Genomic DNA, 14651 nt, shown 5'->3' with positions numbered 1-14651 from the left:
TCCAGACAGAAAAGTCACCATGAGAGAAGGCTTCTAATGGCCAAATCTGGGCATAAGGATAAAAAAAAAAATGAGGGTAACAAATTTTAACCCACTAACAGAACAGGAATTTGTGAGTGTGTGAATGATTATGAATGAATACACGAACACCTAGATAAAGAGGAGAAAGGGGCAGCTCTGTCTTCCTTTTAAACTTTTTATTCTGTGTTGGGGCATAGCTGATTAACAATGTTGTGACAGTTTCAGGTGAACAGGGAAGGGACTCAGTCATACATATACATGTATCCATTCTCCCCACAAATTCCCCTCCCGTCCAGGCTGCCACATAACACTGAGCAGAGTTCCATGTGCTATTCAGTAGGTCCTTGTTGGTTATTGATTTTAAAAAATATTTATTTATTTGGCTGGGTTGGGACTTAGTTGCACCACTTGGGAGCTAGTTCCCAGACCAGGGATGGAACATGGGCCTCCTGCATTAGGAGCATGGAGTCTTAGCCACTGGACCACCAGGTAGGTCCCTATCCATTTTAAATATAGCAGTGTGTACATGTCCAGCCCAAATTCCCTAACTATCCCTTTCCCCTGTCCTTGTGCCCCGGGAGCCATAGGTTTGTTCTCTAGGTCTGTGAGTTAGGGCAGCTGTTTCTGATACCAAGCACCAGGTAGTAAATGAGGAAGGAATGATAAAATTGGAAAATTGCTGTTCAGCAAACATTCCAAAAGTAATGGGTTCACCAATCAAAAAATGGGCAGAAGACCTAAACAGACATTTCTCCAAAGAAGACGCACAGAGGGCTAAATAAACACATGAAAAGATGCTCAACGTCACTCATTACTAGAGAAATGCAAATCAAAACTACAATGAGACATCACTTCACACTGGTCAGAATGGCCATCATCAAAAATCTGTGAACAATAAATGCTGGAGAGGGTGTAGAGAAAAGGGAACGCTCTTGCACTGTTGGTGGGAACGTAAGCCACTATGGAAGACAATATGGTGATTCCTTAAAAAACTGGGAATAAAAATACCATATAATCCAGCAATCCCACTCCTGGGCATATACCCTGAGGAAATCATAATTGACAAAGACACATGTACCTCTGTGTTCATTGCAGCACTATTTACAATAGCTAGGACATGGAAGTGACCTAGATGTCCATCGGCAGATGAATGGATAAAGAAGCTGTGGTACATATATGCAATGGAATATTACTCAGCCATAAAAAGGAATGCCTTTTAAGTCAGTTCTGATGAGGCGGATGAACCTAGAGCCTATTATATAGAGTGAAGTAAGCCAGAAAAATAAATATCATATATTAACGCTTATACATGGAATCTAGAGGAGAAGGCAATGGTACCCCACTCCAGTACTCTTGCCTAGAAAATCCCACGGACGGAGGAGCCTGGTAGGCTGCAGTCCATGGGGTCACTGAGAGTTGGACACGACTCAGTGACTTCACTTTCACGAATTGGAGAAGGAAATGGCAACCCACTCCAGTGTTCTTGCCTGGAGAATCCCAGGGATGGCGGAGCCTGGTGGGCTGCCGTCTCTGGGGTCGCACAGAGTCAGACATGACTGAAGTGACTCAGCAGCAGCAGCAGCAGCAGCAGCATGGAATCTAGAAAGGTGGCCCTGATGAGCCTACGTGCAGGACAGCAATGGAGATGTGATGGGAGCGGGAGGAGTGGGTGGGACAAATGGAGATGGAGAGGGTAGCGCGGAAACATATACACTACCTTAGGTAAAATAGCCAGCGGGAATTTGCTGTATCACTCAGGGAACTCAAACTGGGGCTCTGTGACAACCTAGAGGGGTGGGATGGAGTGGGAGGTGGAGGGAGGCTCCAGAGGGAAGGGACACATGTATACCTGTGGCTGATTCATGTTGATGTATGGCAGAAACCAACATAATATTGTAAAGCGATTATGCTTCAATTAAAAATAAATATTTTTTAAAAAGTAATGGGTTCAGGCAAGAATCACCAACAGATGCTAAAACTGAGCAAAAATGAGAAACAGGCTATTGACATAGCCTCAAGCCAACTCGTCATAAAATACTGGGTTGGCCAAAAGTTCATTTGGGTTTTCCAGATGCTCTTCCTGAAAAATCCAAAGGCACCTTTTGTCCAGCCCAATACTAATTGATTACAACAGGGGAAACAGGAACTTTGCAGAAGAGAAACCTGGCCGGTGGGAGTGGAGAATTCATGCACAGAATCTAGGCTGGCCTGGGTCCACACTCCCTGGGGAGTTGCGTGGGCCTAGGCAAGTTACTTCACTTTCCAAGGCTCAGATTCCTACAGGGATTTCTGTAAGGATTCAAAATAATACGCTGCATCCATAGGTGTTCAGCAGAACATTGTTCTGAAAATGAAAGGAGGGAAACTACCCCAAAGCCCAAGAGCTGGGGATGTGGGTTAAATTAAAATGCCTACACAGCCACTAGGAAAGAATGTGCTTCTATTTACAAGAGCCAAGACATGGAAGCAACCTAAGTGTCCATCGGCAGAGGATGGATAAAGAAGACGTGGTCCATACATACAGTGGGATACGACTCAGCCAGAAACAGGAAGTAATGCCATTTGCAGCAACGTGGATGAGCCTAGAGATGATGATACTAAGTGAGGTAAGTTAGAGAAAGACCAGCACCATATGATATCACTTACGTGCGGAAACTAAAACACAGCACAAACGAATTTATCTACAACATAGAAACAGACTCACAGACATAGAGAGCAGACTTATGGTTGTCAAGGGGGAAGAGGCTGGGGGCGGGATGCACTGGGAGTCTGGGATTAGCAGAGGCAACCTATTATACTGATATATAAAATGGATTAAGAACAAGGTCCTACTGCAGAGCACAGGGAACTATATTCAATATTCTGTAATAAACCATGATGGGATGAAAAATAATGCATATATGTATAACTGAGTTGCTTGGCTGTACAGAAGAAACTCACACAACACTGTAAATCAACTGTACTTCAGTAAAATTTAAGGAACAGGAAAAGAGGACTTCCCTGGTGGTTCAGTGGCTGAGAATCTGCCTGCCAATGTAGGGGACACAGGTTCGATCCCTGGTCCAGGAAGATTCCGCATACCATGGAGCAAGTAAGCCCGTGAGCTGCAACTAGCGAGCCCGTGTGCTCTAGGGCCCGTGCTCTGCAAGAAGAGAAGACACCGCAATGAGAAGTCTGTGCACCGCAACAGAGAGTAGCCCCCACTCGCTGCAACGAGAGAAAACCTGTGCAAAGCAAAGACCACCCAGCACAGTCAAAAATTAAAAAAAAAAAAGAAAGAAGAAAAGAACGTGTTTGATCAGGATGCACTGTGGGGAAGTGTGCAGGGCGGAGGAGTTTCCCGTTGTGTGTGCAGTAGGACCCTATGTACAAAAAAATAAACAAAAAGACACTTATGTTGTTGTGTACAAACAATGGTAATTACTGTGTGATCAGATGCTGCCTGAACACGTCACACACAGTGAATCATTCCACTTCACAACAGAGCTCTGAGGCAGGTACACTTGACCCCACTGGACAAAAGAAAACACAGAGGCAAGGGAGAATTAAGAAATTGGCTTAGAATCTTCCGCTGGCGGGTGGGAAAACTGGACTTTGCCTCCAGGTGGCCGGTGCTGCGGACGCCAGTGTTCCTAATCACAGCCTCTCTCGAAGGAGGCTGGGACTGCCCAAATCAACGGCGATCTGATTACTGCAAACCGATTAGCTGCAAAGGGCAACTAATCCCTCCACCTCCCCATTGAGGAGGAAAGAAAAGAAGGGAGGGAGTGAAGGAGGAATTTCAGACTCTGCAAACTTACTCTGGTTTATGAGGGAAAAAAAAAAAAAAAAAATCAAACCAAAAAACTAAGACAAGTTTCGAAAGGGAAAAGGAAAAAGGACAAAGAAGTGGGGCGGAGGTTGGGGAGGATAAAGAAAAAATAATGTAGTGTTCCTGGTTCATAAAAGACAGTAGAACACTAACATTAGCCTAATCCAATGGTCAGTGAAGGCAAAACTCACTCAAATCTCAATATGATGGCACTTGGGGAAGGGAGGAAGGGGCAGCCCAGGGGGGATTTCTGACACTGGAGATGCAGTGCCACTGAATGAGACTAGCAACCTACAGAATCCCCCGGGTCAGAGGAGGGAGGCCATCCTCCAGGGCGTGCGTGAAATGTGGCCTATGTAAAAAAATAAAATGAGAATGGGTAGCTTGCCTTCAAATCTCAGTTCGCCAAGTCCCTGCCACCTCCTCCAGGAAGTCTCCCCAGACTGCACCTTGATGGCGGCGGCGGCAGCAGCAGCAGCAGCATCCCCACAGGCTACAGGCACACACAGGCTGTGTCTAACTCTTTTCTTACATGTGCTGCTTTCCTTCATGGGGCTTATCTCACCTTGTAATTATATACGCACTAGTACAATTTCTGTCTTACCCACCAGATTATAAGCTCCTCTGGGTAGTACAAGTGTTTAACTCACTAAAAGGATCTGGCCTCAGGAGGACAGATGTCACAGGGATGGAGAAAGAGTGCTTATCACACGCAAGGAACATCAGAACCACCAGAGGGCTGGTTGCGACTCAGACTTCAGATTCCTGGGCCCCAGACCGCGTTTGGGAAAGAGCTATTCTAAAGCAGCCACAGAAGTATGCGAAGGGCAGAAGGCTGTGCAGAGCCCACAAAGGAGGAAAACAAACGGCAAGAACGCCTGGCATGTCCAACTATGGACCTCACACAAGGACGCCCCACCAGGCCGGCTGTGCTGCCGCAATGATCTGCCGGCGCCGACCTGAAATTCTTAAACCGCTTTTTAAGAAGGGGCCCCACATTTTCATCTTGCAATTTATGTAGCCAGTCTGGCTCCTGAGCATCTCGCTGCACACTCAACCTGAGCTCAGAGAGCAACGGGACAGGGATGATTCCTAATAAACACCATCACCGCTGTTTGAGCTAGGCCTCGTGCCGAGCTTTCCTCACATTCTCTCGTTTCTTCTTAGGACCATATTCACCCCAGGAAAGCACACTTGTGCCAGCACCTTCACACATCACCTGATCTAATCTTTACAAAGAGCCATGAGGAACCTCAAAACCTCTAAGGGCACAGGCCCGCTTTCAGAGACAGACATGTGGACGTGCAGAGACAGAGAATGTGCCCAAACTCACACAGCCAGGGTGACGGAAGCCAGGGTGGGTTCCAGCTCTGGGCTCCTGGCCCCAACCCCTGCCTACACCAAGATCTCCTGGTTAGGAGCCGTCTTTCAGGCCAATACTCTTTCCCCCGACCCACAAGATCCACCAGACTCAGCCTCACTGGAGAGGCACAGAAGGATTCTGAGATGTACCTGGGGTGATCCTGGGTGTCAGCTGTAAACCTACCAGACCTAGTTAGCACGGTAGTCTGGGTTCAATGGTTTGAACTATAAAGAATAATTATGGGTAGGGCTTGACTTTATTCCAGAGGTTTCAAGTTGCTCTCACCCCGGGGACTCCAGAATCATGAATTTGGAGCACATCTTCCTTGGTAAGTACTTGAGTATCAAGTTGCGTCAGACACGTGCTCTGCTGGGCTCCACTACCCACCCACGAGAAGGTCACGGTGAGGCCGGCCCAGCCGGAAGGACACAGGTCATCTCCAGGGGTTTGGGGCACATAGGTAGGGCTGACAAACACGGTTTTAAGAGTGTCTGTACTTTGAGGGTGAACTTATAGTTGCAAGGGGAGATGTATGGGGGAAGGGACAGTGAGGGAGTCTGGGATGGACATATACACACTGCTATATTCAAAATGGGTAATCAACAAGGACCTGCTGTAGAGCACACGGAACCCTGTTCAATGCTGTGTGGCAGCCTGGGAGAGAGGGGAGTTTAGGGGAGAACGGATAGATGTATATGTATGGCAGGCTTCTCTGTCCATGGGATTTTCCAGGCAAGAGACTAGAGTGGGTTGCCATTTCCTTTTCCAGGGGATCTTCCTGACCCAGAGATCAAACCCAGGTCTCCTGCAGTGCAGGCAGATGCTTTACCCTCTGAGCCACCAGGGAAGCCCCATATGTATGGCTGAGTTCCTTTGCTGTTCACCTGTAACGTCACAACACTGTAAACCGGCTATACCCCAATACAAAATTAAAAGTTTAATTAAAAAAAAAAAGAGTGATTGAGACCTCTATGAAGGTTACCTATCCCCTCACCATGGCCCACAGAAGCTCCCCCCGCCCCCGCCAAGAAATACCCTCCCAGATATTTTCTACAAGGAACTCATATTCCAGGCAGAATTGTCTTCCTCTCAAACCCACATGCTGATGTCCTAACCCCAGCACCTCAGGCTGTGACTGTTTGGAGACAGGGATTTCCAAGAGGTGATTAAGTTAAAATGGGGTCATTAGGATGGGTCTGGTGTCCTTGTCAGAAGGAAAGATTAGGACATGGAGGGACGACCATGTGAGACACAGCAGAAGACAGCCGGCTGCGAGCTTGCTAGCCATCCCACCCGCAGAAGCTTGAGGAACCCAGGGTCCTTTACCCTTAATAAGGCTCATGACACTAGGTCTTGGCCAGGGTTTCCAACACAGCATCTTCAGACATGCTCTCAAAAGCCTGTAAGTTTTCGAAGATCATACAGACTTTGAATATGTTTTAATAACCAGCCTAATATGACACAGCATAAAGACCTTCCGGGTGGCTGGTTTATAACAAAGAGCTGTCTTATGACCCTGGTGTCACGCCTGCATCCAGGACAACAATCACACGGTGCGCTGAAGGGATGCAGGCTTCTCGGAAGCCCAGAGAGAACTTGGCGGGAGCATGGAGCCATCACACGGCACACGGTGACGTCGGCATATCGACTTCAGGAAGTCTGACCTGTGAAGCGGGCAACTATGCTGCCAGGGAGGCCATCTGCAAGCCCAGTCTCTGCCCGTGGCTACCTGGCATGGGTGATGAGCAGTGAGCACGCTCGTCAACACACGGTGAAGAAACAACGCTTCCACAAGGTCTTGTCTTCAAGTTCTATGATGATTATGTGACAGGCAGGTTGTCCTGATCTAGCAGACACAGTCTCGGTCTGCGTAAACGCCGTTTTATACACATATGGGTAATTAAACATTTCCAGCATAAGCTTTATCAAAATCAAGATTCAAAAGAGTCTGAAGATTGGACCTCAAGGCCTTCCCTGGTGGTTAAGAATCCACCTTGCAACTCAGGGGACATTGGTTTGATCCCTGGTCCAGGAAGATCCCACATGGCACGGAAGAACTAAGCACATGTGGTACAACTTCTGGGCCCACGTGCGTAGAGCCTGTGCTCTACAACGGGAGGAGCCCCCGTGACAGGAAGCCTGCACACTGCAACTAGAGGGGAGCCCCTGCTTGCCACAACTAGAGAAAAGCCGGTATGGAGAAACCAAGACCCAACACAGCCAGGAAAAAAAAAAAAAAAGACCGGACTCAAGACTAATAAAAACACTAACAAAAACAGACAGCTGTGGAGCAAACTTCATACCAGGCGTGGTTCTGTTTAGCAAGTGATCTCATTTAAGGGACGATTTCTTTCTACCAGTGTGGCAGGCAGCCTCTAGATACCTCCATCACCCTGTCTCCCTTTATTCACACCCTGGTGTCATCCCCTCCCCTTTGAGAACCAGCTGGACTTAGACTCCTTTCAGTCAACAGAAGATGCCAGAAGTGAGGAGACGCCTGTGCAATCAGCAGCCCCAGGTGGTAATCCCTCCCCCTTCTTCCCTGAGGGCCTTCAGATGAGACCACAGCCCTGGGGAGAGCCGGACAGCAACCTCACGAGAGACCTGGAGCCGGCAGTACCCAGGAAAACCACCCCTAGACCTGTGACTCAAAGAAACTGGGAGAGAAAGTCATTTTCAGCTGCCACGTTTGGGAGTAACGTGTTACACAGCAATCGACAATGAACATAACCATTCCACATCACTGGTTGACTTTTGATACGGGGTCACCAGTCACGTCAAAACACAGTTGCTACATGTGTACTTCATAATCTTATTATAAATGTAGTTTTCATAATAAGCATGTGACTATGTTTATTGCCAATTTTAGGTTTATACTTATTTAAGTCACATTTTGGCATGAAGGGCTTCCCAGGACTCAGAGGTAAAGAATCTGCCTGCTAGTGCAAGAGACATGGGTTCAATCTCTGGGTTGGTAAGATCCCCTGGAGGAGGAAAATGGCAACCCACTCTAGTATTCTTGCCTGGGAAATCTGATGGACAGAGCAGCTTGGTGGGCTACAGTCCAGGGGGTCGCAAATAGTTGGATATGACTAAAATAAAACAAGACTGGGGGGAGCTTCCCTTGTGGTCCAGTGGCTAAGACTCTGTGCTCCCCAGGTGAGGGGCCTGGGTTCGATCCCTGGTCAGGGGACTAGATCCCACATGCTCCAACTAAGAGTTCTCATGCCACAACTAAAGATCCCATATGCCACAACTGAGACCAGCCAGATAAATAATACATACTTAAAAGACAACCCTGGGGGCTTCCAACACGTTTCTTCAAGATGACATGTATATAGCTAAATTTTGAGAAACACCAAAGATCTCTGAGGGTGCCTCTGTGTGTGTGTGTGTGTGTGTGTGTGTGTAAGTCTCAGAACTCCTCTTCCTGCAATCCAAGTGTGATCTCTTAAAAACTCAAATGTGACTGTGTCTGTTCACTGCACGCCTCATGTTTGGCACACCTGCGAATAAATGAATGGTTGTCCTGCCCCAGCATAAAACCTTTCCATGATTCCTGGTCGCTCTATGGAGGGAACCCAAATTCTTCACAAGGCCCAGAGCCTCTGTGAGCTCTGCTTCTGCAGCCTCATCCTCTCCCACTAAGCCTTGCACCTCACTCCCTTCTGCCTAGAACTCTCCATCAACTCTGCCCTTTCCACATCTCCTAGTCGTTGCCACTCCAGTGAATCTTTTAAACATCCCTTCTCATTAAACGGTCAGCTGTGGTCTGTGGTCCGTCTCAGGACAGGGCACCATGAGGGCAGGGAGCGTATGTGTCCTTTCCTCCACTCCATCCCTGGTGTACAGCACCAGCCTGACACACGGCAGGTGCTCGGTGAATCTGGGCTGAATGAATGACCAAGACATGGGTCGGCTGGGACCTAGTCTTCACCCTGCAGAGCCCCAGGGAGATGAATCAGTTCACCAACCAGGAAGGCAGTGCGGGACGGAGCCATGCCAGTCTCAGTTAAGAGATGGGAGCCCTGAGGGTCAAAGATAACTTTCGGAGTTGGCACCGAGTCATCCAGGAAGCAGGAATTTCTGGTCCAACATTTTCCTTAGCCAAGGTTCTGATGGGCAGAGAAAGCTTTTTCCCAGTAACGAAAGCAGGTCTCCCAAATGCTTTCCTTTTCCTCACGTTGAAAATGCAGCAAGAATAAACCATCTCCAGAGCATAAGGACTGTGCTGACTCAGCCTTGGATGCTCCTGACTCTGGGTGCTCCTCCCTTGACCCCTGTCTCAACCACCTGTCCCCTGCCCAGTCACTCCACTTTTTTATTCTCCTTCCTACTGGAAACTGGTGGGTTTCTCTGTTGACGGTCAGTCTCTGCCATGAACTTTGTTTTGGACACAGCTGTAACCTTACCACCTGGCCAATCTGAGAGCTTCCAAAGCCTCAGCTATCACGTGCATACAGTTAATACAACTCAGGGGTGAAGAGACACAACAAGGTCTCAATAATAACTAGTACGATAACTGGGGTGACTCGGCAAAGTGGAGGGGAGGTTCAGAGCCTGCCCAGGACATCACCTACAACAAGTGCTCATGAAGGAGTTACGACTATTGCGGAAATGATCACGGTAAGCAAATTTGCTTCTTTTTTGAAGTGGAGGACATAAGTGGGAGAGCAAAGACTGAGCTGAGCTGGCAGGAAACAGGTGACCTGGCTGGCCGGCCAGCCGCCTCCCTCATCACACTCCTCATTTACTTTTTAATAATTTCCTGGGTTTGCCGAGTTGCCTTTAGAGACAGGATACTTGTTTTCTCAGCCAGCTTGCGTGGCTGGCTGCCTGGGTTTCCCGTCTCACCGCCCCTCCACTGCCAAGTTGTCGTACATGCTTCAGGGTGCTGTTGAGAACACGCCAGGTAGGTGAGTGCCCCTCCACCCCCGAATACCTACAGACAGGTTGAAGACCTGTCCCACTTCTAAGGGACTCTCTGAAAAGCTCTGGGGGCATGAAGCCCACCTTGGTTCAGAGATCAAATTCTCCCTAGCATCTCTATTCAGGATACGTCATCCCCATACCTGGCACACTTAAGTGTTAGTGTTAATTGCTCAGTCATGTCTGACTCTTTGCGACCTCATGGACTATAGCCCACCAGATCCCTCTGCCCATGGAATTCTCCAGGCAAGAATACTGGAGTGGGTAGCCATTCCCTTCTTCAGGGGATCTTTCTGACCCAGGGATCTAACGCAGGTCTCCTGCATTGCAGGCAGATTCTTTATCGTTGGAGCCGCCAGAGAAGCCCCAGGTACTTGGCAAACCGAGACATCCCATAGAATCTGGCTGTAACCAACGACATCAGGAGTGCTTGAAAAATACCCAGCTTGATGCAAAAGTCAAAGATGAAGTGAAGAAGAAAAATAGAAAAAGTAACATAGAACAGGCAACCAGGCTGGCAAATTAACTTCAAATTCCTTCAACAGAATGAGTTACACGGCATACAGAGAGGGAGAGAAATGGATTTCAGCGAAATAATTGGACTTTGTATCCAATCCATGGTTAACATACACCTCACATATGAAAAACAGAGATTATCTGAGAACTGCCAGACAGAGCCCTGTGGTCTGCCATCTAGCACCAGAATTCTCATGCTAGAGTCCATCTATAAAACACTATTTCAAACACACACACACACACAAATATTTAAGACCCATACAACCAAAATGTTTTGACCGTTGTCAAGATTTTCCAACAGCTCTAATTCATTAAAAAGTCAATTTAACTTTGAGGTTTCCCTTCAGCCGTCAAAAGGCCATGAGCACCTGCAGAGGACCGCTTCAGGAATTTTAGTTTTGAACGACTCATTTACACTTTAAAAACTGCAGAGACCCAGAGATGCTTCTGCAGAAATACCACGTTCTCTGCTCTTGGTATCACGCAGTGAGTTCCGCTTACAAGCTAAGGAGAAAGTTGGTGACCCCTTGACCCCGCTGCCTCTCTGGGTCCTCCACGTGGATGGGCTTTTGGGGACAGGAGTGTCAGTCTGTCCACTGGAAAAACTCTCCTGGCCCTAGAATTCTGTTGGTTTATCCTAGAGGGTCCTCTGGAGGCTGCAAAGCTAGCAGAGAAATCTGAGTGGTTTTTGCGAAAGTGGCTCTGGAGATGCCGGAAGCAGAACTGAAAGGCACAGCCACTCTTACTCTGATTTCCACCATTACTGCTACTATTTATGCTCAAACACTTTTTGTCGCCAATGCCCCCCCCCCCCGCCCCATTCAAGTAACTTAGAAAATTCCGATAGCAGCCTAGATGGGGAGACCTGGGAATTTAAATTCTCTGGAGTCAGAGAAACCTAGGTTAGGTCTGCTCGGTCATTGCTATGTGCGCCTTATCGGACATATTTACCCTGTTTCGGCCTCAGCCTCGCATCTGCAAAATGGGCTGGCATGGGAGAGTTAAAAAGCTTAAAAGGCAAACGCTGGGCCCATAGCAGAAATGCGAGCTGGCGTTGTTAGGAAGACGCCTTCTTTCTAGAACCAGGGGGAGGCGGGCGAGCTGGGGGAGCGCAGCCCGCGGTGCGCAGACAGGGTCGGGGGGGTGGGACGGGGTGGGGGTCAGGTCTTACGCCCCGCGCCCGGACTCACCAAGGTTTCCAACTCGCCCTTCGCCAGCAGCTCGTACTTGTGGCTCGAGCCCCAGAAGGCGAGCTTCTGCAGCAACTTGGAGAAGCGTCCTTCGAACATAGTGAGCGGGTGCAGGTCCCTCGCCCAGCCTCCCGTCCCGCCGGCGGCCGCCGCCTGTGCCTGCGTCCCTCCGTCCCTGGCGTGGCCGGGGCTGGCTGCGCGCGCCCAAGCCTCCCGGGCCAGGCCCAGGTTACCAGGTAGCCGCCTACCTGCCCGCCGCAGGTGAGGCCCCGCCCCCGGGGCGGAGCTGCGCACAGGGAGGCCCTCGGCGCACCTGGTCCCGCCCCTCCCGGACTTTCCCGCCCTTGAGGGGCCGCGGCGGCCCGGGAAGGCCCTGGGGCTGCAGAGGCGCCTCAAAGCTTGGGCTGTTTCCCGAACTTGTCCAATCGTGAGATGCAGCTGGAGCCGGGGGGATGGGGTGGAGACAGGCGATAAACCAGTCCCCTCCCTACCCTGAGTCACTGAGTGGGCCGGGAAGCTGAACTCTACCGAGCCACCCAGGTGATTCTCCTGGGGAAGCCACGTGAGGTCAGCTAAGATGCTGGGAGCCCGTTTAATGTGAGCTGAGGCTCCTAGAGCTGCCAGGAGGCTCGGGAGCGGCCACGTGGCTTCTCTGAACGTGATTGCCAGTTTGTTATTGCAGGAGAAGACAGCTTAAGATCTCACCTCCAGGAAGGGGCCTGGGAGGGAACCCCACGAGCTGGACAGTTAGAGGAGCCGCTGCCTTTGGGCTACACCTGGTGCTGCATGGTCTATGAGCTCTTTATTTTCATTTGCAGAGCAGGCTCCTGTGCTTGCTAATCGTGGGATCTGGAGAAGGTTTCTTAAATGTTCACAGCCTCAGTTTACTCATCTGTAAAATGGCCACCATAATGGCACCTCCTTCATAGTGAAATTGAGAGGAAATCTGCTGGACCATCTTATATGGGAAAAGCTCAGGGCAGGGCTTGGCGTAGTGTATTGGGTATGGAGATGGCATATTCACTCCCATCATCACTTGGCTCACATGGCTCCCAAAACCTGTGGGTGAATGTGCAGTGTAGACGGTTTTCAGCCTCCAAGTGGATATACTGAGATGTGTAAGGGTTTCGGCTTCACACAGCACGGGAATCCAGAACAAGACTCCCTGCTTAGTAGGGAGGGGGCTTCAGAGGAGGCTGTGCTGCTATTGTGTGCCTCAGTTTTCTTATCTGTTGATTGGGGTTACTTAAGGACTGTAGGGCAGGACACGTGTTTGTGTCCATTAAATTGTGCTGCCTCTTCGGAGCAAATGTTTGCCACTTACCCCAGCTGCTCCCCAAGGGGTGGCCATGTCAGGCCCACTCAACCCAGTGGGTTCTAGAAGACCTTCTTGTTTCTCCTGCTTCTTCCCCTCTTTGCAGAAACGACGCTGCCCACTTCCATCAATTTCAGCAAAGGTGACGAGAAAAGCAAGACTCGGGTGTGAGTCAGATTTTAATTCCAGGCCTATTCCTAACCATTGGGTGACCTTGGGCGATTCTTATCACCTTTTTGCACCTCAGTTTACTCACCCACAAAATGGGGGTGACACCACCTATCTGAGTCAGGGTCTGGAGCCTCCAACTGAGTGCTTTGGGGAAAATTTGATAAACAGATTATTTGTGAGCAGGGGGTGATGTGTTGGGCAAATACCTTTGCCTTGAAAGCTCCACCTCAGCTCCAGCTCAGATTGTCAAGAATTTGTGGGTCAGGCATGAGAATGTCCAGGGCATTCAGAAAGCAGATTCTGGGCAGTGGATATTGTGCAACATTCAGACCTGTTGGGATTAAAAAAAAGAAAAAAATGGAATGGATTACAGAGAAAGTAGTTTAAGAGACCAGGTTTGTGCCTGGAATGGCTGAATGGACACTGTTAGGCTTAAGTGTGCTTAACTTTTCTTTTTGTTGCCTTGTGATCAGAAAATGTATCTGTACACGGGTCTGTGAACCTTTCTTAATTTGCTGGGACTTTTTGCCTGGTGTGTATGCAACTTTTGTAAATATTTCAATCTCACTAGACAAGTTGATATATTCCTTGGAAGGGCCTTGGTAAGCTGTACTTTTCTTTGTAAATTTGTTCTGTATTTATTCACTCTGATTTTCTGGCTCCACTGCTCATGTCTTTATTTTTGACCACTTGACCTGACAAAGGAGGATAAGAGAGAGTTTCAAATTTCCCAGTTGAGTTGCTTTCCTGTTTCATTTTTGCCTGCAGCCTATTGGATTCTAGAGTCCACTCTCAAGGAATTACTTTGGACAAGACAGGGAATCCCTGGCAGTCCAGTGGTTAGGACTTGGCACTTTCACTGCCGAGGGCCTGGGTTTGATCCCTGGTTGGGAACTAAGATCCCACAGGCTGAGTGGCCCGGCCAATAATAATAATAGTAAAAGAATCTGTGATAGGAGAAGCAGAGCTGAAAATTAAAAGGAAAAGAATTCAGACAAGACTGTTGCTGCGAGACTTTCTGAGGTTGGCAGCTCTGAGAGTGATCAGTCCTGATGCTCTGGCCAGCCTGGAGAGACAAGGGTACCAGTCAGCCCAAAGCATCCAGCCTTTCTTGAAATATCAGCCCTGGGCAACTTGAACAATGAGGTCACACTCTTCAAGTCCCATTCACTCTCGGTATGAAAGTGGTGTCACTTCATGACCCATAAATTACCTCCCAACAACACACCCTGCTGGGAGACCTCAATGCAATCCCAAGGCACCTGAAATATATTTGGTAATAAACCTCACTGGGAAAGTCTAAGGTTGGAATTTGAAGGCATCCTATTAACAAGA

At 48.8% G+C, this 14651-nt stretch overlaps 1 protein-coding gene across 4 annotated transcripts in view; it reads right to left on the bottom strand.

Moving 5' to 3' along the window:
* The window catches only part of ATP2C2 (ATPase secretory pathway Ca2+ transporting 2), an 82052-nt gene extending 68009 nt beyond the window's left edge, over window positions 1-14043 (bottom strand). For all 4 annotated transcript variants that reach the window (XM_069549645.1, XM_069549647.1, XM_069549646.1 and 1 more), the window contains exon 1: window positions 11831-14043. In XM_069549645.1, coding sequence (XP_069405746.1) covers window positions 11831-11929 — 99 coding nt within the window. In that variant the 5' untranslated portion in view covers window positions 11930-14043. The remainder of the gene's footprint in view (window positions 1-11830) is intronic.
* Between the last annotated feature and the right edge of the window lie 608 nt (window positions 14044-14651).

The sequence above is a fragment of the Ovis canadensis genome, chromosome 14 (genome assembly GCF_042477335.2).
Source record: "Ovis canadensis isolate MfBH-ARS-UI-01 breed Bighorn chromosome 14, ARS-UI_OviCan_v2, whole genome shotgun sequence".
In the NCBI taxonomy this organism is placed as follows: domain Eukaryota; kingdom Metazoa; phylum Chordata; class Mammalia; order Artiodactyla; family Bovidae; genus Ovis; species Ovis canadensis.
This window is presented reverse-complemented; position numbering and strand designations above follow the sequence as displayed.